The 26,473-nt window shown below is 40.5% G+C and overlaps 1 protein-coding gene across 9 annotated transcripts in view; it reads right to left on the bottom strand.

Annotated features, from left to right (window-relative positions):
- The window catches only part of LOC146458759 (delta-like protein 4), a 50,208-nt gene that overhangs the window by 8,496 nt on the left and 15,239 nt on the right, over window positions 1-26,473 (bottom strand). For 4 of the 9 annotated variants that reach the window (XM_085090316.1, XM_085090318.1, XM_085090321.1 and 1 more), the window contains exons 2-7: window positions 13,811-14,026; window positions 11,802-12,071; window positions 9,217-9,253; window positions 4,800-5,069; window positions 794-857; window positions 396-526 (exon numbers count right to left, since the gene is read on the bottom strand). In XM_085090316.1, the coding sequence (XP_084946442.1) occupies window positions 396-526; window positions 794-857; window positions 4,800-5,069; window positions 9,217-9,253; window positions 11,802-12,071; window positions 13,811-13,921 (883 nt within the window). In that variant the 5' untranslated portion in view covers window positions 13,922-14,026. Of the gene's footprint in view, window positions 1-395; window positions 527-793; window positions 858-4,799; window positions 5,070-9,216; window positions 9,254-11,801; window positions 12,072-13,810; window positions 14,027-14,939; window positions 15,087-15,688; window positions 15,995-19,871; window positions 20,314-21,959; window positions 22,037-26,473 lie in introns of those variants that run through there. The other 5 variants (XM_085090319.1, XM_085090317.1, XM_085090320.1 and 2 more) reach the window with 5 other exon arrangements.

Raw genomic sequence — 26,473 nt, 5'->3', positions numbered from 1 at the left:
TTGGAATCCGAAAAAAAAAATTGGGGGTAACCATGCATTTTTCAGAGATAATTGAGCAGTAATATCCCTAAAAAGCGCCAAAATATAAAGCAATGTATGGGATTTTTTCCTAAATTGAAGCTTAATTATCTCTGAAAAATGTATGGTTACCCCCAATTTTCTTTTGAGACACCAAAAGCATTTGTTACGTTATGCCTTCTCCGTAAAGTTTTAAACCGCGCAAAAATATTCCTGTATTAATATGCACAACCCATGGGAAACCCGAGTATCTTGCGATGCGCAAAACGTATGCGCTGTAACAATAGTAGGCACCGTCCTTAAGAGATGACAACGGTAGCCAAATTACCTTATCAACTCTGTTGATGAAGCCAAATATTCAAGTGGAAAATACTTACCAAGATCGCAGTAATTTCCACCCCAGCCAGGATTACAGTTGCATTCCCACGGGCGCGTGCATGTACCTTGATGGCACGCGGGATGCTTTTTACACTCCGTGCAGTTTAGACCTTGCCATCCCTTGTCACAGCTGTTAAAATGAATAAAAATAACGTTATTACGCCTTGAAAACTGTTCCCAGTTTGTCATGAGAGCAAGAACGTTAACGAGCCGCTAATTTCTGTTTCGGGAGAGTTCCGCCGTACATGGCGGTAGCTAGCTGACCTTCGGAACCACTGAACTGCTTTCTGATTGGACAAAAGAATCTGGAGATCTCTGGACTCTTTACGAAAATTTTGGGATAAATCGACGTTTGTTCCTTCGGCTATTTGTAACGGTCTGAAGAAGAAGCACTTACATGCAATCGTTAGGCCTGTTTAGGCATGAGCCATGAGTTGGATCGCATCCTACTCTGCACACCTCTGAAAGATGAAAGAAAAAGAAAAAAATAACGTCATTTCTCAGTTAGAACTGAACAGCTTTTACTTTACCCTTATGCGTTTGATTTTCGCTCAGCTTTTAATTTCGTTCTTTTCTCACACTCTTAATGACCTTAATGGGTCGTGAAAATTAAACCCACAAAACTGGTTAACCCAGAGAGCGAGATGGGAGGGTGTTATCCATTTGCAGGACAAAAAAAGGGACCATATCACTTGATCGATGAAGCTTTCCTATATTTCTCATTGCAAGCGTTTTTCATTCGTTTACGGCTAGTTTTGTAGTTTTTTTCTCAGTCTTTCTACAGGCTTCAACAGGCTTCATTAAACACCGCGAAATTTTACCTGCGAAACGGTTTGCACGAATTCCTAGCCTCGCAAAAAATTAAAGGCATTGTGGTAGTAGGGGCGTGTTCTTATTGGTCGAAAGCCGTGTTCTATAGCATCTAAAGGCTGGTTTCCATATGATCGCGGATCGCAGATCGCAATAAGGTCTGCGATCGTCTGCGATCATATGGAAACCAGCCTTTAGATCGAACATGGCTCTATCTTCTGCGATCGTCTGCGATCGCGATCGCAGGATCGCAGACGATCGCAGAAGTAGTTTCCATATGATCACAGACGATCGCAGACCTTATTGCGATCTGCGATCCGCGATCATATGGAAACCAGCCTTAAAATTTTTACCCGTGAATTTTTCACGAGGTTATTTTCTAAAGGAAACAAATAACTTGGTTTTTCTGGAGAATGAATAGAAACACTCGAGGAAGCTTGAAATTGGGCTACGGTTCGTGTTTTTACAATAATTTCTAATTCTCCTGAACATATTGTTTTTGTTTCTATAATTCTGTAGAAACCCAGGATTTTTTTCATACTGATCTTAGTCGGATTAGAATGTAGAATGTAGTTTTTTCATACAGTTTACAAAAAAATATATAGCATGCAAGAACCGGAAATACGCACGAGCCAGCACGAGTTCCGCTATCTTTACAATTTCGGTTGAACGCGTAACGGGCTCGGCCGATTATTGTCGAAGATTGACGAATCCTGTCGAGTCAATACATACACGCCGCACGTTTTATCCACGTGTACACTGGTGCGAGACTCAACCCCCCTGCTGATAAAAGGTTAAGTAATTTGTAGCCACATTGTGTTTCAAAGCGATGTAAAGGAGTTCACTTTCGGAGACCTGCCCTGGCAGATAAAGACACCCGGTCTGGAGCCACCATTGAGACACGGCGTTACGAGTCGCAAGCATGCACGACAAGTTATCAGTCAATAACAAACAATAAGATTGTCGTGCCCTCTTGCAGCTAAGAGATCATCAACTGCGAGGTAGGACAATACAAAGCCAGCTGGAACGCAAGAATATTGTTTAATATTGTTGATTTTATGGTCTGTTGGGGTTAGGTATGTAGGTTGGTGCGGTACGATACACTTGGATGAACAACGTGAGAGCGCATACTAATCACAGTTCTCAGGGAATTGAACGTTCTCGTCGAATATCTGGCACAAATTCTGAAGTTCTGACCCCGAAATCTTAAATAAAAGACTGTCAATACGTAACCTGTATGTTTTGCGGCGTTGCTACGTTATTTTTTGCTTCAGTATAAACGGAGACAATTATTGCAGATATCTCTTGCTGTACTTTTATACGAAGTTATAAGCTGCTATTGTTGGAGTGTGAAAAACAATTAATGTAAAGATAGAGAGCAACAAATAACGAAGATTAGCACTTAACAATCGCTAAACAAACGACAATTCATACGTTTCCATAACGTAAAAAAGGTGGCAAATATAGCTAGGGAAAGCAATAATACCAGGACAGATTCATATCGAGCGAAAAATTCACACCATATTTCTGAATGAACTAAGGCGTATGGCAATGATTTCGGTATTCAAATCCCACAAAAGCTCTGAGAAATTACAGTAAATTACCGAATTACATCAGGAACAGCAAGTGATACACTTTACTTTGAGAGGCGTATGGCGTTAAAACCGAGAAAAGTGCCAATTCGATTCTTATCTGGAAGGTAAATTGAATATTCGACGGTCTGAATGGCCAAAGCATAAATTAAGCCCGGATTAAACAAGTAGAGGTGTTCATCAGAGCTTCGAAAATCGTTTCCAAGAAACGCATCGGCTGAGATTATCCGCGAAAATTACAAATATCAAACGCATGCTTCTACTTTTTCTTAGATGGAGCAACATAACGAGGCCTATAACAAATGACTTGAACATTTTCTTCATTAATCTAGCGTCGTTTCATAGTAAACTCGCACACTTGTGGGATTCCACTCTCCGATGTTATGATACTTCCTCTGATGGAACGGAGATCTAAAGTTTAAGTTAGCCGAGGGAAACTCCGGAGAAAATAGACATGGCTATCGTGCATTTAGAATGGGAATTATAGCGCACAACAAAATCATCTCTTTAAGACCAAAGGGAGAGAAGCCTGGAGCAGGGTAGAGAGAGCATCAGGGAAGGAACTCGCTGCTTCTGATTGATAGTGTAAGTGTAGTATCAGTCAGTCAACGTTGTGACAACCTAAATGAAAATTGTACTCTATAAAGACCAAAACTATTCGAAGCACTTTGATACCTCTATATCTATGGCTAAGCCTTAGATAATTGCATAACTGAGAAAAAAGCTTTCCAGATGAGTGATTTTGCGTGTTGTTCAAACGGTGGTACATGAATGAATTTTCAGTACAGCAAACTAAATGCAAAAACGCCTCCCTTCCAAGCTAAAACGAACTGTCTAGAGCACGTCTTTTCGTGTTCCTCAGCGTAGCTAACTCTTCAACGCGCCTTCCCTTCAAGCTATAACAGACTCTCAAAAACGCCCCTCAGTCAAGCTATTGCAAACCATGCAAAACGTCTAGCTCTTTTCCAATGTTAAGCAAATTCTGCAAAACGACTTTCCTTCAAGCCGCAGCTTTACAAACTAAGAGACAATTTCCCAAAAAATTCGTTGCAGTGGAAAGGCACCGATATCCGTTTTCAGTTCAAAATCTCTCTAAATCAAATATGTAATAACTAGAGTAAGTAAGCAAAAGCTACAGATTCCTTTACAAGAGGATTCTTCTATTCTTTGTTTTTCGTGATCTCTTTGGTGAACGGTTGTCTTCAGGTCAAATGATAAATCCAAGTTTATTACTGACCGGAAATTTAGATTTGTGAGAAGACAAGAAGAAGTCATTTGACTGATTACGATGACCACGTATCGTGAATTTTGAAGTATTTCGTTATCTTCATTCATTTTCGACTAAACTGAAAAGACGATTATTTACCGTTTCCTTCCGGAATAGAGATAATGGTCAACAGAATTGTACAACATCGACCCCTCAATCAAAACCTTGTTCATTATTTGGGATTAAGAGCTAAATGAAAATGTGCTCAGATGTCGCACACCCATAGAGCACACTAGTTAGCTTTTGAACGCTACTCAGCTGGTCTTTCCTCTGGTCTGTTTAGTATGCTACAAAGTGGTCGTCTTTTGAGCTCAATGGATGAAATCATCGAAATGAAAGCTACTGAGCAGTACTTTCCTGTGGTGCTGTTTATTATGCTGTACAAGATGGTCCTAAGGCTTGAGTCTGAAGATAATATCCTTAAAAAGCGTAACTATTCAAAAGAAAGCTACTGAGTAGTACTTTGTCGTGGGGCCATGCTGTACAAGGTGGTCCTTTCTTAAGTCTAAGTGAAGTATTGTAATCGCAATGTGTGACCATTCCGACAAAAGCTACTAAACAGTAATTCCCTATGGTGTTTCTCGTTATCTTCTTCCCATATGTAATGTTAAGCAAATCGGCAAATTTTAACTCGACCAATCTCAAAGTTTTTGTACTTGAAAATATCGAATGGTTTGACCAAGCCACGTAACACAACGATTCACTGCCTCATACAACATGAAACTGAACTCTACCTGTAGTGCAATAAGAGGCGACATCAGTCCATCCAGGTAAACACACTCTATTGCCCTGGCTGTCACACGAGTAATGTCCAAGAGTATCATCACGAGGGACACACTGCCTGGAGCAAGAGCTGCCATAGTAATGCTGGCGGCAAACCACCCTGTACGAGAAGCTGATGTTGGCGATCGTGCCAACGTGACTGACGTTATGCCACTGGGTGCCTGGTAGAAGGTACTGCCGTGTGACAATGGCTTGTTCAATCAATACTGATGAGCTTACACCTGCAAGATGAACGACAAAGTTATGTAATTAGATCGGACGGTGGTGGCTTATAACAGGCGTGAAATTAAAACACCAATCACTGGGCCGCTAATAATGGAATGAGCCAATCAGGGATCGAAACAGAAGTATGGGACCGGTAGCAGGGGCGGGATATCGTTTTTGCTGTTCGCAAGCGCGGTGAACCGCATTTAAGGCGGTTGCAAGCGCGGGAAACCTGTAACCTATGGCAAACATGAAAGAAAAAGGCGGGAAAGTGTGTAACCTGTGGCAGGCGCGGGAAAACACGCATGCGCACGCGCACCTGAATGACTAACTGAAAACCTCCTCAATAACTGGAAATGAAAACACAAGGGAAAAAAAGAAGGAGAGGAATCTAACGATAGCTGCACCAAAAGAAAAGCTTTTTTCAGTTTGAGACACGTAAGGATTCGGCATCAATACAAACTGATGCACAGACAGCTCCTGATTGGTCAAGATTAAGCTTGGAACCAAGTAAGCTACAAAGACGTGTAAAGCAGATCGCTTCCAATTACCCGCAGTATCTGAAACTCTAGACTGCGAGCTATAATAAAATGTTGTTGTTGCTATCTATTGTTTTTCTTAGATTTCTTTATCAAAATGTTTGGAGATCTCAAAGCAGCAAGAACGATAGAACTGAAAACTCGAGGCCGGATAATTTCCAGAGGTAACTGGGAAGATTGTTTGGGTTTGTGTAACGTCGCACGGTTTCGTTAAGGTATAGAGTTTTTATTGTTCTCGCAAGATATCGTGACATATCCCAGAAAAGAGAGACGGCTGTCTAAATGCAGTATCATCAAAGACATTTTTTAAGAACTCAACGCTCTATATCGTGTTTGCTGGGTGTGAATGAATGGTATTTCCATAGAGGACTAATTTCTTCCAGATGCCAGAATATTGAAAAACTGAAAGAAACTTTCAGCCGGTGTTGGCACAGTCAGTGCTCTAAGGTGATACTAAGCTTTTACAGCAGGACAGCAATCTAAAACATATTATCGCATTTACATGTAAAACAAGTAATTTGCCTAAATGAATTAAAAGCGTGCTCAGTGGAATTGAGGAAACACGAGACTCAGGCGACAAAAAAAGTACGAAAAGCTAACATACTTTGCGCGTCAGAGGGCGTGAGATCCAGACTGAGTAAACAGCTTTACACAAACTGCCTAAGGGAGTCGAAAATTGTGTACACATGTTGGTCGGTGAATCAGATGGCTATTTAACGATTTAAATTGATTTCTACTTAGTTCAAGCTGTTTTTCTTTTAACCCCTGGGCTGATCATGACCAACAAACCGATACCCTGCGTCAACTAAGGATAAGCCAATTAGCACAGTGAAAAACTATCTCTCTCTCTCTATACATAAAAAAAAAAACTCCTCAACAGTTCTGATTACTCCAATCTGTGATTTTATTCCTCAGACTCAAGAGTTAGAAACACCTTGTACAGCATAATGAACAGCACCACAGGAAAGTAAAGCTCTGTAGCTTTTTTGAAAAGTCACAATTTAGGATTTCATCCACAGAGTCAAACGTTTAATAGAGCCCACATGCGCAGCGCGATCGTAACAATAGCATCAGAGATAGGAAAACATTGCTCAATAACCTACTAGATTTTAGCCTTCAAAATTACGTCAGTAAAGGACTCAAACGTTAGAGGCAACTCGTATAGCAAAAAAAAAGGGGAAAAACGGGGAAGCACTGTTCAGCAGCTTTCACAAGAGTGGTCACACCTTAGGACCACACTCAAGCAAAGTAGACTTCCACCGGAAAAGAGAAGCCGTGAAAAAGAAGAAACGAAACAGTGTAACAAGGTCTAGTTCATTTCGCTCAAATGTCAATGTCGTAGACACTGTTCCTGCTTTCGTGACTATAACGGATGGGACGAGCCTCACAACAAAGTATCATTTCTAGACGGCGTCTAAAAGTAGGTTTATTTTGTGTTGGCAAGACGTTAGACGATGGAATTGGAAACATTGTGGCGCCAAAGAAATCAAAACTCTTTTAATTCTTAATTGTTCTTTTCCTGCTCACGAAAGGTTCAGGCTAAGCTGTTCTTAAAGCTATCGAGTTAAGCTTCATTTCCCGATTATTCGGCATTCAAGATTAGAATTAGTAATTCTAACCAACCACACAATTGAGTGAACTCTGTATCGATTCACTTCTCACACACTCTCTTCGGCTTTAAGTCTCGCTAATAGCCAAGGTTACTACCTCGGCGATTCAGTTACATACAGTTCACAATGTCGAATAAAACTGTTTTCGTGATAATTGAATAGAACGCAGTGCTAATGTTTCGAAGAAGGGAAAACAATCCTGTATGTCGGGCTATATTCTAAACAAAGGACATGGATATGTGAGAACATCTTGACTTTTGGGGTTTTTTATGACCCTTTTTAACCGATTGTAAGCAGGATACTTGGAAAAGCTCCCCCTTGTATTAAGGAAGAGATTTTCCCCCCAACATTTAACGGAGGATGCGCGAGTTTTCCTCTCTAAAAGTGACGGCGTAAGTTGTTTCTCTGATTGCTATCTTGGCAAAGTTCTGTGACGATGAAGACCAAGAACACACACATCACTAGCGTGTCTCGACAGAAGGAAACAAAGAAAACAATGAATTGGCTCATTTCTTTTTTCAAGGTGAATCGATTTTCCAAACGTAAGCCAAATATTTTGATCGAAGATAAGATAACGAGGCAATACACGGGGATTAACTTTATCAAGGCGACGTTACGGCCATATTCACGCCCTGGAAGACAGCCGGACAATGCGTTGACAAGGCGGCAGAGCGAAAAGGTTATCGAGAAAGCACAACCAATTGACCCTTAATCAGTTAACGGATCCACACAAGATTCCGATGCTGTTTTCTCTGGTCAGTAAGTTGTTTAGCAAGACTGGGCAATATCAAACGAACATGGTGATTGTGCAGGTTAAGTAAATTAACTGATTGCAAAGATAAAGAGAGAAGAGGAGATGTACAAGAAAGAAAGAGCGACTGACGAAAAAGCCACATGCGCTGTCGGGTTCCATAATTCTAAAGCTGCAAAACGAAAATTTCTCATACTTTTTACTTGTTGCAGAAAACTCCAAAATACGGATGGCGCCAACAGTTTTAATTTGGCAATCAATGCTCGCGTTTTGGGACGTCATCTATCGCTCTAACTGCTAGAAAAACATTACATGCCTAAAAACTTGACTCGAGCCGTAAAGGGAACAGGGTTAACGAGGTAAAGTGATTGAGTTAAATTGATGCCAGAGTTAATGAGAGGAAAGAAACGAGATACGAGCCAGAGATAATGGAAAATGGAAATGTTGATTAAACTTTGGGACAACCGGAAGGTTTGGACGAGTTAGAATTTCTTCGAATCGCGAAGTAGGTATTTACTGAGGCACCAAGGCCACCCTGGGGGTAAAACACTGCGTGTTTAGAATGCAAGCAGAGTCAACAGTGGTTAAGCTGGATAAACAAATAATCACTGTGGGTTTCTTTTGCAAAACAAATGTTATTCCACAGTTTTTTGGTATACCGAAACTAAGCTACGTGATTAAGATCATTTCCACTCGGCTGATGTTAAAGCTATAAATAGGCAGCCCTTGATAGTCACCTTTAAGCGGAGGAATTCGCCCCCGCAAACTATCCATAACAATTCAGAATAGAACAGTTTAATCGAGACAGGTTTTGTCTTACAATGCTTCATATCCGTAATGCGTCCGCAAGATCTTAACTATAGTGCCGCAAGCTTTAACTTTAATAGCCCAGTCGTTGTTTGTCATTGGTACATCATATTGCCAAATGAATAATGATACGTAGAGTTATACATGTACGATGTTGTTAGCAAATGAAATGTGCGTTCAGCTCCTGAAATCTGGTTGCACAAGATAACCTCTCGCGTGCCGCTTTGACCTATCTTGTGGGGCAACAGTATATTTTAATCTGCATGCACAAAAGGTTATCGCTTGTGATCAGTAGCACAAGACACCCATTTTTATTAGCTTCATCTAGGCGAATTCCTGCGCCGTTAAAGTTTCGGATTGTGAACGTTTTCAACTGTCGTACTCTACAGGTTAGCAAACGATGGAATAAGGGTTGAAATGGAGTTTGAAAGGACGAAATGACGAAAGAGAAACTCACCTTTATGTTTGGCAGCAACCACGAGCGAGAATGACCCCTAAAACGCGAAGATATGAAAATAATAAGCAATGTTGTGAAAACTTCATCACATTAAATTATTTCACACTTAGGAACTAAGCGCGTGCGAGGAATTTGCTGCTGGGTGATAAGAAGTAGTGTAAGAATTCATTATAAGTTGTAGTTTTCAATAAAAAGCTCTAAATACTAGCAAGTGTAATAAGCTTAGTACTAAATCCCGACAGGATTTTATCGAAATACATCAGGGATCAAAGAGAGGCACGTGCCTAGCCTATTATCAACGATACACCCCCCTCTTGCGTGTCGTGTGCAAAAACACGACAGAAAAAAATCTGTTTGCTTTTATGAACAACTTGGCAAAACTGAAAATCCGTTTTGGTTTTTTAAACCATTAAGAAAACAAAGGGCACCACAGGAATTCGAATAGTGCACTTAAGGATTTGTTGCACAGCCTTGCGGGGCATAATAAACCCTAAATAAACAGCGCCCCAGGAAAATACTGCAGGAGCTTTCATTTGCATACACATGGCAACCAAAGACTCAAAAATCCAGAATTACCGTCTGCAAGGTCTGTACAGGGTTCAAGTGTAAACCGACAAAAGTGCTACTTTCACAAAAGAAGCTTTGTGGCTGCTTAAGCGCTTGCAATCTGCTTATTTGGAAGAAAACCTGCGCTAATATCACCAGTTTTCGGATCGGAAATCTGCATATCACTTTAAACGTTTTTCCCATGATAACGGAAGATACAAAAATAGCGCTCGAGAATATTGGTCATGAGAGATTGGTTTTATTAACATACATATTTTAGCCAGGTCGTGAGAAATCTAAAATTTACTTGTTCTCACAGCAGTAACTCCGCTAAAGGCATCAATTATAACTGAGTGATTTCTAAAAACAAGTCAAAAGAAACCTTGTCGTAGCGTTTAATAGTAGGCTAGCTGGGTGTCCATTGTGTTTTAATCCTCAGTGAGCGAATTAAGAAAACAACAAATCCCTTAAACTAGGAAATTTGAGCCACTAGAATAAAAATTTTCTGTCACTTCGAGAAATTTAATTTCCAAATACGTTTTAAAAACTTCAAAATGATCTCTGACATTTTTCACGACAATCTCATTTTTATTCTTGTTATTGAACACAGCAAGTCAAAACATGGCGCGTAAAAATTTAGACGTTTCCAAATGAGCGGTTTCTGGAAAACGGGCAGTCGTTATATTTTCCCACGCAGTGACCTTTCAGCGAGGAACATAACAAGAGAAATAAAAATAAAACGTTGCGGGATATTGACTTCGCCGTCGAAATAACTTAAAGGCAGTTATGGTTGAGTACTTCGGATCAGACAAGCCAAGTCTAGAAAAAGCTACCGGACCTGAGACACAAACGCGTTTTTTCACACACTTATATTTTTTCCAGTTTTAAAGTTCCGTTTCCTTGCTCGACATTGAGACGACATGTTGTACATCCTTCCGTTTGAGTTCAGTGTACAAGGTGTCGAGATTCGCCAGGGTGCATGTATGTCATTTGTCAATTCTTAAATGGCAGCAGAAACGATTCATATTGTGTTATTGTAGCAGAAACGAGCAGAATTGGTGGTCTGGGCGTCTGGAGCATTTCATCGCCTTCAATTCTTTATTATGTGTTTGGTGTCTGCACAGTAACATTCGGAAATACATCCAAGGTTGCGCAGGTTGAACATTGAACGTAGAATACCCATAACCATTTTTGAAAAAAAGTAACCCGGCAGTGCCACGGAAAACCACTGCTGACTCGAACGGTCACACTTGAAGATTTCGCTCGCAGATCCAACTTGTATAACAATAAAACCCACAGCAAAATGCTGCTCACTAGACCAGTTTTCTTTACAGTTTCGCTGTACAGACGAAGCTTGACTCCAGGAAGGAAAATGTTAAAAACACAACAAACATAATTCGTAGCAAACTGATTAACTCACACATGACACATCCGCGCTAAATCCACGCAATTCCGCGAAGAACATCAAGTCATTACCGCATGTTTACGAAAGTGCGCAAACTATTCACACAACACGAGGCTCGGTCGAAAGCGAAAATTCCCGGCCATAAACTGCTTTTTCCAGACGGAAATTAAACAAGGAATATGGTGTTGTATTAAACAGTTTTGAGTAAAAACAAAAACTTGGAAAAGTCATCAGTCTAAAATAGCGACATTACGCGAAATTTCGAGCCGGAAGGGTGAAACTATCAAATAAGCAGTACGACCAAATCAGACTTGATGTGTTTCCTCTAGTGGTAGGAAATATTGAATCGCGTCTGTCATTAGGCTGTATAACGAGGCTCTAGCTTATTCCGTGGATGAAAGAAAGTCATGATGTGTGACCATTCCAATTCTTAAGTAGTGCTTTCCTGTGGTGCTGTTTATTACGATTAGGTACAAGGTGCTTTGAGAGTCAGTGGATGAAACCATGACCGGTGTCCCTAGTCAAATTAAAGCTCTTGAGCAGTGTTAGTTTTCATATTTTTTAGAGTGGAACTTTGTCAATTTTGGACTTTGGCGTTCCTAAAAGGTCAAGAGAAGCCGTCAGTCAAACTTACCGGCCATGATTGCAGCGAGTTAGGCCAGGGTACCTGCAGTAAGCTGTTGGATGGGATAGTGAATGACCCGTTTCCCAAAACGTCCGAGGACTCCTGCCCGAAGACGCAGGAGTCTGTCTGGGGCCCGAGGCAAACGCTAAAGAACGTCCTGCAGGGAGACGAGCACTTTCCTTGTACCTCCTGACCGCTGCAGCATCTGTTTTGGGAGTCTCTTTGGCCGGGATTCGCATAGTCGAGGAACCTTACCTCGAACATTCCTGTTCCCTGACACTGGGGATATAGAAACGGAACAACGAAATGAGACTACTGTAGTGAATGAAAAATAGTTTCTTCCCTCAGCTATCACCAATTTGAAACGTCAATAAAGTTGTTGTTATTTGCGCTCTTGGGATGGGGAACGAGCAAGACGTAGATTCCATAACTACGCCAGCTGTTGTAAGCTGCGACCGACAAAGAAAGATACGAGATAAGGATCGGGGTAGTCTTAGTAGCAGTCGTTTCCCGCTCTGGGGATTAAAATGATGTTATACCGCGGAACAATTTTAACGCAACACGTTTAAAGTTGGTATCGCGTAACATGCGGGTGGACAATTTTTCAGACGAAACAGTTTGTTCCGGCAACACATCTGTTTTCAAAAACTTGCAACTGACGCGTTACGGCAAAATTTGTTGCGTTAAAAGTTGTCCGCGCGCCACGTTGCGTTGAAAACGCGCTCGTGTAACATCGCCTTACCCTCTCAGAAGGCTGTCATAGATAACAAGGAGGTATGAATTTGGTTCAAAAACTATCGGGAAGCCCGAGCGCTAGATAGTAACTGATTTCGTCTGTTTTGAACTGCGATAAGCGTCGATCAACGATAGTGATCGATGATGATCAAATGTTGCCAATTAAATATGGAGAGCGTCGTGTTCAAATAGCGACTTGGCAGTATTGTGTACATTTTCTTAGTGCTAAATGCGGTGCATTCTACTCTTCTATGGAGTTAATTGCAATACACGAATTCATTAGAGCAAAAAGGTAAATAAAAAGGCAATTTTTCCAACACAACGACCAATTTGGTTGGAAAGTGAAGGAGCGCTTTCGAGCCGGGGTTTTATCTCTGAAAGAATGTTTCGAGTTCCAGTATTTTTATCGTGCTATTACGCCATCATAACAGCGTTGATTGAAATGCGCGAGCCACCTTATGGAAAACAAAAACAGGAAGAGAAACAAAACAAAAACACAAAGCTTTTACACTAAAAGGAATTTTTCGCGAAAGAGCAACGAAAGTGACTGGCCTTGCTTTTTGCGTGCCGCGTCAATCGGTAATCGCTAATAACTTTTCTAAAGGGCAATTGAACGTTTCAGTTTCGACCTCGGGTGTCAAAACTCTTTTAAAGTAAAAAATGTTTCGAGGCTGGATATCAGCTTGTCCGCCAGAGTGACGTCAGATTTCATTTGAATAAAATTTTCACTTCAACATCAGGAAATTCCGAATACAATTGAAATATCCGCAAAGAAAAATACTTCGCATGGAGCCCGCGCGCGCGTCTCCAGCAGCGACTTTTTAACTCTTTTATTCTTTGCTCAAGTACTTAAACGGATTTCGCTGCGTGAAGTGTATAAAGAGTTTCTGTAAAGCTGTTTTATATACCATTATACGAACTGGAAAAGAGAAAGATTCTGTGGGTTTGAGCTAAACAAATCTAGACAGAAAAAAATCAAATTGGTGATAATGGCGCAATTATTAATTACCTGTCCCTACAGATAAATTAAAAAAATGCCAGGATACAAGGTTATCTCAGGATTTCTGATCTGTCGATTCTAAAGATTCTAATATTCAACTGAGGAAATAGCGCTTAACCACGAAATGAAATCAGCAGATTTGAATCACCTCAAAACCACCATTAATCTCAATCAAACGAAACGAGCGAGGAGGTGGAGGAGGAGAATGATTGAAAATCGCTTATCACGAATGAATGCGCGCAAACCACAATAGTATAACTCACAATATGGAAAATGTACTTACGTGGGGCAGCGAGGAAGCCAAAAGGAAAAGCACGAGTAATCCAATGTCCAGGCGCTGAATTCCTTTCACAAATGCGGCCACTGACTGCCGAGTGAAGTCTCTCAAATGCATTAGTTTCGTGCCCACCTCATTTAAAGTATAATCTTGACAGAGTGCAATAAAATCCACTCGAGCGGGTTCTGCGTCCGTTGTGCGTTAGTTTTCTCACGGCTGAGCCTGCAGACAGATAAAAGCTATTAAATTCTGGTTACACAAATATTAGCTTCCTTAACTGGCTTTCTGTCAATTTTCATCGTGTAACTACAACAGCGGAAAGGAATCGCCGCTGCAAAACGCCGAGCTGGATCGCAAGTCGGTTGAAGAACTCGAGCATGTAACGCAATGTTTTGGTTCGCATTCCCGACTGCGTCGCGTTTTTCACGCCTCGTTGATTTGAAAGATACACAACGTGTTATCACAGACAATCCCTGCGGTCCATTAAATATCGTATTGACTTCGGGAATATCATGTCAGAGAATTCTTTCGGGACCCTTTTAAAGGGCTTTCAATGTGTTTGAGTGTCATTGAAGACAATGGTTTCATTTAGCGAGTCAAAGGCCGGAGATTGTAAGGTGGAAAATTCACGGTCCTTTGTCACTGACAGCCCACGCGGTTGGTTCGGAAAGCGGACATGTAGAGGCTTGTCAAGGCAACAGTGCATGCCCAACTGAGATATCAAAAAATATATGAAGCACATCACGATTTCTACCCTCGAGAAAGGAAATCTCTCTGGAATCTGGCTGTTTCTTCGATAACTGTCACTTCTACGCCGATAATTGCGGCAATTATCACAGCGCCGTGGTTAAATTATCGCTGATTTTGCGTTATTTCTTGTAATACGGAAACATAACGTAACAAAACAGCCTACCACTGAATCAAGTAGATTAGTATGTTTTCTAAACTGATTTCATCCGGAAATACCGTAAATCTAACAGGCCAGAAACCGATCCAATTAAACTAGTCATCTTTTAGTATAACATTGTTTCCTTGGCGGAATACTCGAGAAAAATCAAGCCAGTTGTTTGCTTACAAATGTTACTGTCTCAAAACGTGAAAGACACTGACAGAAACTCATGTTTCTACCACTCACCAAAAATCGTGCGGTGAACAATCACACAGTTTCTGCGCGATCACGGACAAATTTTCGCAGCCAGGGTGACAAGAAGAGCATGCGACCTGTTCCATGTGTTGTTCATTAAGTTAAGTAACCATTCATTCACAGTCAGCCCGATAGAAATGGCTCGTGTCTCTTAGTTTCAATGAATCGGTGATGCAACTGAATGTGCACAATCATCGATTTGTATGACATAAGAGGGCGGGGGACTCCCCAGGAATTCTTTCACGAGTAATTTTCATTCGCATATCTGATCTTTGACGTAGCTGGGAAAATTTGTTCTTCCGTTGAGGCAATGAAGCAAAACTTGTTCACACGATCAATTTGTTTACCTCCATTGTTATCATCGGAAACCGAAAGAAAGAGATTCCCACAGGAAGGCTGCGATCACAAAAGGTAGTTATTCTGCAAATTGTTATCAGGTACACTTAACCAAGATTTCGCTTTCTAAACAACGTCGCGCGCTCGTCTAATAAAAACATTGATGTCATGCGAAAATCAGTCGCATTCGTTTCACCCCAGTGAACACGCTGGGGACTTCATGACCCAAAATCGCTGAATCAACAATGAACTTTGTATTGCATATTTCGTAAGAAATTAATAATTACGCTGAGAACAAGGTTGCTACACGCAAGCCGCTCAGTTAATCTTTCGATCACTGTCACAGGTCATAAATACAATCGATGATTATGATTGAGGTAAATGTGTGACCACTAAATGAATACCTTCTGTATCAAAGCACAGCGGCATGGAGACGGTAACGCTGGTCTTCAATCACTCGTGCTATATATGTACAATTGCTTTTCAGTCATCGTTAAATTAAACAAGAGCGTGCAGTCGGCCATATCCCCGGACCATATCTGCTTTGCCTAGGTCAGCAAAAGATAACAGGCTGGGTAACACGGCTATTCTTAGAACAATAACCCCACTGAGCGCCCGATGAAACAGCGGAGTGTGCAAAGGATTCCAAACCATTCGTGCACCCTTTCTAGTGACCTAGTCGTAATTCTCTGACATGCAGCAATTTTCTGTCTTGTTAGCCGATCGGTTTCTTTACAGAGCCTTGATCAACTGCTCGGGAATTTTTCTTGCGAGAGACCACCCGCGAGCGAGCCACGACTCTCAGAAGACACACACCAGTGTACGTGTGGTTTGGACAGTGAACGCACCAATCGAAAATTTTCTGCTTAAAAACGCGCTTTGTGTCGCGCTGCACCGATGCCGAAGAAGTGGATTTTAATAACGGCGCAAAACCGCGATAAGCAGATGGGATCAATTGGCTACTTTGTTATTAGAACAATACTAACACGGGTGACCTTTCGACTCGAGTTTTCCCTGCTTCCTGCCGGCTGCCGTTGCAGAAACCGCAGCAGAGAGGTTCAAATCGGTAGATACACTTCCAAAACAAATATTTTCGCAATCCAAATAATCCCTCGGTGAGCTGATCGAACAATTAGGAAATCCCGAGCAATTAAAACAAACAAAACACCACTTGTGTCGTCAATTTGAACCGCGCCACCTTTTTGATTCGTCCATTGAGCGACAGTCGCGTTAAAATTTTGAAAACAGACGCAAAGAGGGACCACCCGGGATGGTGTAGTGGCGCCTCCACGCGCTTCCAAACTGGCCCTTCTTGACAGGCCTTGGGTGTTAAGAGACAGGCCCTGCGTTCCTTGGTTTCCGGGGGGGGGGGGGGGGGGGTGTTGCAATCTCTCATGGATGCCCACTACGATTGCTATGCATTGTGGGTAGAGTGAACATAGCGTTGAGGTGGTGTCACACGACGTATGTGTCGCTCAAAATGGCGCGCAACGATTTAACATAGCGCTTTGTTTTGTTGCGAGAAAATTGGAGGAATCACGTTACACTACGCAAAATGGCCCGCAACGATTTAAAATACATGTATTGCTTCGTTTTGTTGCGAGAAAATTGGAAGAAAACATGTTACACTGCGCAATGATAAAAAAAAACTTGTTGCAGTTTTGTCGACTTCTGCTGTTCGCGACGATTTCGCCAGACACAACCGCAACGAAATTTTTAAGCTATACCAAACGTTACGAAGTGTAATACGTTTCCCCAAGCTGCAAAGTACTATTTGCAGTCGCTGCGAGACAAATTGCTTGAAACAAGGCCAAAGACCAAGGAAGAAGAAGAAGAAGAAGAATTTGGTGGTACCCTACATAGCATTTTTCGTACCGAAGAGGACCAATTCAGAGCTACCTTAAACGAGGAGACAGGTCGCACAGCATTGTACGCAACTTTAAAATTTCTCCAGGTAACCGCGCAGAAAATTATTGCGCCAAAGTTCCGAAGCAGAATGCTGAATTTTGATAATCAAGGGTGGACAAACGTTGCAGTTTTGATGCGCAAAAGATTGCACCTGTGATGAACTTTAAATGCCCAGGCGTTCAAAGTGCGCAAGCATCATTGCTGTATCTGATTACTGTTGTACTTTTACAATTTTTTTCTTCTTTTTTCTTAATGCAATACCATTCATGTATATGGGAATGCAAATAAATGTTGTTGTTGCTTTTCTTGTACACTCTTTTTTTTCTTATAAGAACGTCTAATTTTGAGGCCGAGGCTGAATGTTCTTATTATTTTTGGCAATTTGAACCTGAAAAGTTCTTAAGATGTTCTTAAGTTACCTTTTATAGTATTTCAATAAATCTATGGGGACGTGACCAAGACATCTAGTATTATTCGGGTTAATTGGACAATATAGACTGAATTTTTTCATGTATTATTTTATCCGTATTTACCCTTTTCATTTTAAAATATTTGGTTGGAATAAAAATGTTCTGAACTGACTCTCAGCGTGGGTTATGTTCTTAGGCCCTGTTCAGACTAGGTGCCCGTGCCAGAGCTCTGTGCCCGGGCACTAAAAAGGACGTTGTTCAGACTCCTTGGTGCCCAAGGAGCAATCGTGTTCTCCTTCGCCAATTAAGTGCCCGCCATTTTGTTTGCTGTATCGTAGGGAAGCATGAGGAAAAAACGTGAGAACTGACAAAATCCTGTTCAGACCAGTGCCTGTGCCCAGGAACGGTACCCGAGTACTACCCTTGGAGGCAGTGCCCGTGCCCGGGCACGGTGCCCAGATTTTTGCTCGGGCACCGACAAAAAGCTCTGTTCAGCCTAGTGCCCGTGCCCGGGAACCGGGAACTGGCACCTAGTCTGAACGGGGCCTTAGTATGTTCTTAAATTTTAGTTAATCTCAGCCTCAGCGTTCTTATAAAAAAGCTTCTTATAAAAAAAAAATAGAGCGTATTAGTTAGAGACTACTGAACTCAGGGAGCAGCGATGTGAAAGAGATTAAACAGACAGCAAGAGGTTTGGTCGTCGAATAAGCCTCCCTGATCCAAAACGACAGGAAGTTCGACCTCAGAGAAATATAAATACCCACGAAAACTGGGTAAACTTAATACTCGCGGCTGCGAATATTGCTCGTCTGATCCAAACACTCGAGATAATTGAGCAATCGCCTGTTAAGGAACTTCTGTATATCTTTCGCCAGTCCATTAATGGATCTTATACTGTACGTTAAACGTTACCAATAACTGGTTTCTTTACTGATGTTGGTCCTATGTTATTTATAAGTGCGACAAGAGATTACGATTATCATTCAATGCCAAAATTTTGCCCTCGAGTCATCATGCTAGATTATATTTTTAGCGATTCCCAAAAGTTTGAAAAACTTAAAGTACTAATTGCAAGCTTATGCTTAGTATATTATCTCGACTATCTTTAAAGTTTACACAGCTTCAGTTTTGCACCATTTTATTATCCGTTTACAGACATATCAATTTGCTTGCGTAGCCTGGTTTTCTGGGGGTAAAAGGATGTTTTGAATTTTGCACATGCTAATAGGCTATTAGGAGCAATTAACACGTCTGTGAAGGAATCATTCGGAATTTCGCGGAATCTGCAGGTTTGCCTTTTCGAAAATTGATCGGCTCGTGCGATAGAAAACTAATGAATTTCATTGCTATGACAAAAACAAAAGTAGCAGTTGCGATAACATAACAACAATAGCATCACCGACAATACTTTAGTCACAACACCACCCCCACCACCCACGGCATTCATAATCTAATCAGCAACAATAAAGCAAGCAGAATAAAGGGAGAGATGATTAGACAAGCTGGCCAAGCGGAAGACCTGCCATTCTATGTTTTTCCTGTTTGTGAGCGCTTTAAATTGTATGTCGAACACTTTGCCAAAGTGTGAAAGCCTGGTCAAGTCTATTTTACAAAATAAAATAGGAAACATTATTTCATTACTGTACCTGAAAATATTCACAAAAAGAATTCTGTTTTTCATTGTGAACGAGGCGCCTTATATTCTGTCTTTACCTTGGCGACTACTGTAGAACACAATCAATATTTACAAAACACGGATGATACTAGTTCTGGGTCTTGGGGACCGACCACTAACATCAATGAATGGCAAACACAAGCGGTGAGTCGGAGTTCACACCACCCTCCCCAATTTCAATTTTCTTTCGCCGAGCCCCCACGGATTATTGAGCCGCAAATAGCAGCAGTTGTTTACAAACAGCGGACAAAGCTTTCTGAAAAAACACCTATTAGTGCAATTATCTTAAATATGAAAACTCCCAGTTTTTGCTAAAATTACTAATTAGCATCAAAGGCACGCGCTATGAGTAGTAAGTGTATTAATAACAAGAGGAAAAGTATTTTGATAGCCCCAATGCAGTGGAGTCTAATAGACGCCCCCAAACCGAAATATCCTCTTGAAAAACGCTGCTAGAGCAGCTGTCTTTGTGGATAATCTGCGCTGCGCGATTTCTTTGTGGGCAGAGGTCAAATGAAGCACCACAAAGACGATTTATGGCTTGTAAGAAAACGGAGGAGCTATCAGGAAATCACAAACTACTGAGTGACATACCTTACAGGGCTGTTGCAGTTTTGTCGCTGGACATTTCTGTCGCGTGTGAGTTCTCACTTGTGCAATTTAAAAAAACACAATTACTCCCGTCCGTCAATCTCACTCGCAGGCGCTGTCAACTCACGCCGGAACAAACTGAAAAACAGTCGGCCATTAAACGACCTAAAACAGAAATTTGACCGCGAATTTGCTCAAGTTGAATTTAAAACATCCTGCCCTGTTGGCCTGGAACGGCCTTTGTAGGTTCTCGTTGCCGTGCTTGCGCTTCAGTGCTTTTACAAATAACCGGTGTTGAAGGAACATACAAGGACGCGGCTTTAAAAGGAGAGGCCACGGAGAATATAGCGTCAACTTGTAACCAAACAGCTCTATTTCAAAACCTTGGTTTCCTTTCGCATCCAATTATGGTCTCTCCACTGAGATTACGCGATATCTTCTTGATCGTTATCTCAGCACATATCAACCAAAAATGTTGGTCCTGGATTAATGATCATTAATTTTGACGATAAACAGACTTTCCGGCCTCGCTAAACGCCCGCGAATGACGTGAATCCATACCAGAACTGGTATCGAATAGAGAGAGCGAGCACGGTGGTCTTGGCCGGACTACCATACCAATCGCCGAAAAAACATTAGCGAGCAGAAGATTCGTCTCATCGACTAATTATGTCGCTTGTCTGAGTTTTTCAGCTTAAAAAAAAGCTACTACTAATATTTGATGAGATCTGACGCTGCTTTGACCTGATACACACAGATTGTTTTGAAATTCACAAGTGCCTATTAGATCAGAGTTACCATCTGCTGCAGCTGTGTCACGTGATCACTAACAAAACACGTGACACGCAGTCCTCCCTGATGAAGTTTTACATCAGTTACTAAATGATACTGTCATGTTTTTAAATGAATAATTCAGGAAATATATCTCTTGCTTATTATTTAGCACTTCCTTAGTCGATCTCGGGGAAGGGAATTCTCAGTATACCTGTGACCCCTAGGGGCTCGAACTAGTTAGTAGATGTCTGTCTCAAAAAGACACTGAAAAGACGTAGAGAAACTCACAAACAGTTTTACTTTTCTAAAAGTAACCCCAAGCAGTAAAGAATGTTTATAAAGTACGACGTTTCTATCCAAAAAAATTCACTTTCCCGCGAAATAGCATTTTTTCCACAGTGATGCAAGAAAACAATGGGGATTGATGTTGACCTTTACATATGTTTTAAATCACTTACTGTAAGCTCTGTTTTTTTTCAAGTAGGTATGACTAATGAGCAGAATGAATTGCCTTGGTGGTTGCTTAATTGATGATGGCATCATGTTTTAATTTGTAAATAAGCTTAATCTTACGGACATGGTCAAATTCAATTTGCGAAGGAACAATAGCTTGCTCGAAATCCTCTTCATGGAAAGTAAAAACCTCCCGAATTACGGCCGTAAAGCTAGTTTATTTTCTTTCTTCAGTCTTTCTCATATCAATACCTTGGGTTTTAAATTAAACTCTGTATGAAATTTAGATTTGTATCGGAAATCTTGCAGAGACGTACCCTTGTTTAAGCAGGGACCACACGCTCTGCAAAACAACAACATCCGCCATTACTAATAGAGCGCTCGTTTAGTCATGAGTTGAAAACCGTGTCTGCCAACTTCTAATCACTTCTTCTAACCACTTCTTGTTTAGTTGATAACAAAAACAGTTTATATTTAAGCTTACTTCCAGATATCAACTGTGTGCATAACCTCTAAACTTTGATGTTTTAACGTCGGTTGCTGTCGGCCGCTTACTAGATTTTTTCTACATCTGAACTGAAATTGAAAACGAAAGTGGCCATCTCTAGAACAATAGTGTTTGCAGTTCGTGAACACTTATAGAGCCAAAAAATTCTTCAACCGATCCGTGAGATTTCAGTGTGATTAAAGTCCGATAAAACGTTTCCACAGGGCACAAAACGCCGTAAGCAAAAACTTAATCTCTATTTCATCTGTTGATTTGGTATGAAACATAAAACTCCAAGAGATAGCTTAACTTATCAGACGCTATTATATCAAATATGTTAATAAACGAGTGAGACTGTACAAAACCGATCAACTTACCGATCCACTAGCTCTCAATTTCGAAACACGCCGATCAATTCAAATAAAACTGAAAACGACTTGTAAATCTTGCTTGTTGTCCGCTGACTGTAGCTTGTCAGCTCATGCTTTGCTCATGCTCAAAAATTCCCGCCACACGCTGTGTGTAGCCGCGACAGTTTCCCGCCAAAATCTACTGTGCTCAGCTTCTTTCAGTTGTCGCCTTGAAAGTTATGAGAACATCGTTGAAAACATCATTTTTGAAAAAACTCAGAAAGGTGCTTCTTGTTCAGTTCAGGTACCTACTTCTACTGATTCCGGCAGCTTCAAGCATTTGCAGCCGTTCGTGAACGCAACAAGGTACTTGATGCGTAACTTAATTTGTTAGAGGTAATTTCATTAAGCTTATATTTTATCGCCCATTTTTCGGAAGACGCAGCGACGACCGTTCAAAAGTGTTTGAGCCGGGTTTTTCCACTTCCTTCCTTCCTTTCTAGTTGCAAAGCATACTTAGCATCGATTGCAGTTCTAAGATATCAGGAGTCTTTATGGCGTTGAATACATCATGCATATATTTATCTAACAGAGGAAGAAATTACTGTAAAACACGATTTTTACGACCGCAAAATAGGGTCGGTTCATGGAAACAAGCGATCAAGCATTCATTCATGCATTCATGAAACACGCACTCTTCCAAACCGGCTTCTACGTTCATGTAAACCAATTACATCTGAACAGTTTCAGCTCCGGTCGCTTCCCACAGCGACAAACCGATGAGCGACAAAACAAAACAAAAACGTTTACAACAACAAAATAAAAAATAAACTGAGAAACAGTGAACAAATCGGATATCATTTCGTAAGAACCAAGCTGTTTCATTGTAATTCTTGAGACTAGAATTAGATGACCGTATTGGTCGTTAATTACTCCACTATTTAGACCATAAAACGAAATATATTTTCGATCAGCATCATGGCAAAACTGATAAATACATCAATAACTAAAATAGATAAATAAACGAATGAATAAATAAACAACACAAATAAATAAAGAAATGAAAGAAAGAAATTTGCATTGAGCTTCACAGCTATAAAAAACTTTCAGTCAGCAAATAGAAAGGTTCTAAATAGGCTATAATGAGTAAACATGACAAACAAAACTTCTATTCAAAATAACCAGTTTTGACTTGAAGTCTTCCAAGCCAGTACTTAACGGAAAATCAGTACACACCGCCGGAAAAGGAGTGAATAGCCTCGACAAATTGGTCACGGAATATGAATATGTGAAATCTGAGTACAAAAAAGTGATAATAAGCACTTACACATTATTACAGAAAAAAAGAAAAGTGTATTAATTACCTCACTGTTTCTTTGGAGAAAAGTTATAGCAACAATGATCGTCCATTATCGTTCGTCGGGCCTGCCGGCACTCTTTAGAAACATGAGCAATATGCTATTATTTTTCGTGAGGTAAAACACTACTTAGCTGTTTTTTTTCCCAAGATGAAATGTTCAAACATCGACCAATCAACAGCTGTTAACTGCATTAAAGTTCATAATTTGTTTCTAGGACCTGTCTAGCAAATTCTGTTTTTTAGACCATTATTGTGCACTTTACTGTCAATGCATAAAAGTAGTTTTTATCCAACTAGAAACGAAAAGAAACGGTTGAAAAAGCGCGCTGGAAAAAGCTACCACTTATACTCTATATCAAGGTAAACATCGTCCACTGAGTAAAACCCTCTCAAAGTTTCTTGGTTTTCTTTAAAAAGACAAGAACAAATACTGAAAAATATTCATAAGTTGCTCTGTAATATTGGCAATAGGTGACAATCTCCAATTTACAGCACCTACTTAGTAAAATTGAACCATTTCTGTTTTCGTAACATATTCTTGCTGCTCACATCAGTTTCTGTCACCTAAAGCGCATCCAAGCGGTATTTTGTAGTGTCATAGCCTGCACGTAATATTTTAATTTTGACAGGAAAACGATGTTTCAGTTGTCGTTTCAGTTGATGAAGCGAAAAGTGTGTTTTGAATACAATACTTAACAAAAGAAAATCAAGTTACTTTATACTCACTGACTGAATATCGCATCACAACTCCATACGCTGCTTCAAAAGTAAAACTAACTCACGCAGCAAAACAAAATGTTCAGGACTACAATAACCTATCGTTTCTTTCATTTAGGAAAATAAAAGAGAACTTTCAGGCAGAACCAGTGCATTAAATGCGCGTAATTTTTAAGGCGAAAGTTATTTTTGTCTTCCGAAGATATACAGGCACAGCGACGTTATCTGCCGGCGACGGGCGATCTCATTTTGAATAATCATTTTAGTGACCGATGCATAAAACTCGTTTACTAGAAAAAAAATTGAGTAATTTTTGTCCAGTAAGGTTTTTCTTTTTCGCTCAAACACAAACAATTAAACATACAGAACGTAAATAGATTCTCTATTCCATTTAAACATGAGTTGTTATCAAGCATGTTTTGACATGTTCAATTGCCTTAAAACTTATTCTTTACCTCATTGTTACTCTTCCATTGAGGGACAGTTCAACCGCGGGCCGTGCACCCTTAAATGGCAAGTGATAAAATCCGAGAATGGCTTGTTTCACCTCTTCCTCAGGCTTATTGTTAATTTGCAAAATCACAGCAAAATTACACGCTATTTAAATGTAGGCGACATATTCTCTGGCGCTATTCCCACCGCACTCCGTTACCTAGGTGCCTCATGCTATTAGCCGCTTTAATATTCCTGTACGTGTGTGTGCATGCAATATTCACAAATGACAAACAGCAAGCGAATGTTTTTTCGTTTCGATGTTTTTGCACTTAAAAGCATTCGAGTGTTTATGCAAAAAGCTAATTTCAAGTCGAAATGAGAATGGAACCGCGGGGGGACGGGGGCCCTTAAGTATTCCAACCCAAAATTGACAAAATATCATAGTTTATGAAACACATCATTGATATAAATACTCTCCATTCTGTGCTTCGTGGTAATTTCCAATTTAACTCGCAGCGACGTCAGTGATTCGCGTCCAGTATATCGCAAGTGCGAGCGTTTTTCCGTGGTTTAATGGGGTACTTTTGTGATCGCCATTTCTGCAAGCAAAATAGTATTGTGCTAGCGAGTCCATTTTATATTTACAAAGGGTTTTGTCTCGATTTTCGATGATGTTTTTCTTTCGTGAATTAAACTTCAAGGGAGGTGGTCTCCTGGTTGACCTCAAGTTGCGCCCGACACCTGCCCAGCTAGAGTCGAGTTCTATCCTGCATGAGCGCCGATGTCCATCATGGTCCCTTTTGTAATAGTAGCAGGTCCCTTAAGCGTCACCGGCGATACATCCGTGAAGACCCGCACGAAGGAGTTTCTCATATTTAAGGGGGCGTACACATCTCTTTCAGTGCAACGAAATTGATCGACATGAACGATTAAAGTGCGCCAATTATCTATACTATTAACTGCAGGATCTTACAACCTCAGACTAAATGAAACTTCGGTCGGCCGTCTCAAATGACGACGGCAATCAGCTTGGCTGTGTTGAAATGCTCTAGAATTATCCATTAGCTTTTAGAGGTGTCGCGAACATTATAAATATTGCAAAATCTATTACATTTTGTCTTCTCGCAAATTTGAGGTTTTTGCTCTATCAAAACTTCCCTCAAATTTCTCAATCGTACTTCGGTAGTTCATTTCTTTGGCTCGATACTGCAAACACGTGCCTAAAGTACGCATATAAATGCGGGTATTCTATCTTTTCCCACGTTGTTATTCATTTTATTTTTCAGGACCAGCTGTTATGCTAATTTTGTAGTATTAAACCGACGGAAATTTTCTAAGGCTGCCCTCTATCATCGAGTAGTGTCATTTAAAATAGCTAAATTTAGAGCAAATACATTTATTTTGAGTGAATTGTGAAGGTAATGAAATTGATTCACTTTTGTACCGCTTGCCGAGCAGGGCTTACAAGAAGCAAATAAAATTAACGAGAAGCACTGTTAAGCGTTGAAAGCCGTGAACAAGGAAATGTTTTACTGAGTAGAAAACAAAGCGATTGTTTTATTTGCATATGTTCTCAAAACGAACATTATCACTGCGATAAATTTGTAACTATGCGCTTTTTTTTCTGTCATAATAGGAGAATATCTTAAATGTTCATAAAGTATACCAGACTAAGGATAAGTTCGCCGATGATTTCTGTGCCGGTAAAACTTTTATCCTGTCGAGGGATATCATTTGTCAATCACAGTATTCCCCTCAACAACCAGTTCAATATTTGTAGGTGGAATACTCGTGAATTACGACAGCGAAGGAATATGTTGCGTTTAAAAAAACGGAAGATATTGCAGAGTTTAACAAATCGAACTTTGCTTCAAACTCGTCAGACGAATATTGTCGATAAAAATAAAGAAACAATATTAAAAAATGATGGATATTGGGCTGAGATAAAATTATAGTTCCTACACGTGTGCCTATCCAAGCGAAGAAATTGCCGCCACAACGGTGAATTAAATATTTCACTTGACAAATG

The sequence above is a fragment of the Pavona decussata genome, unplaced genomic scaffold (assembly GCF_977016875.1).
Source record: "Pavona decussata unplaced genomic scaffold, jaPavDecu1.1 SCAFFOLD_229, whole genome shotgun sequence".
Lineage (NCBI taxonomy): Eukaryota > Metazoa > Cnidaria > Anthozoa > Scleractinia > Agariciidae > Pavona > Pavona decussata.
The sequence above is the reverse complement of the archived record's forward strand: the minus strand, read 5'-3'. Positions and strand labels throughout refer to the sequence as shown.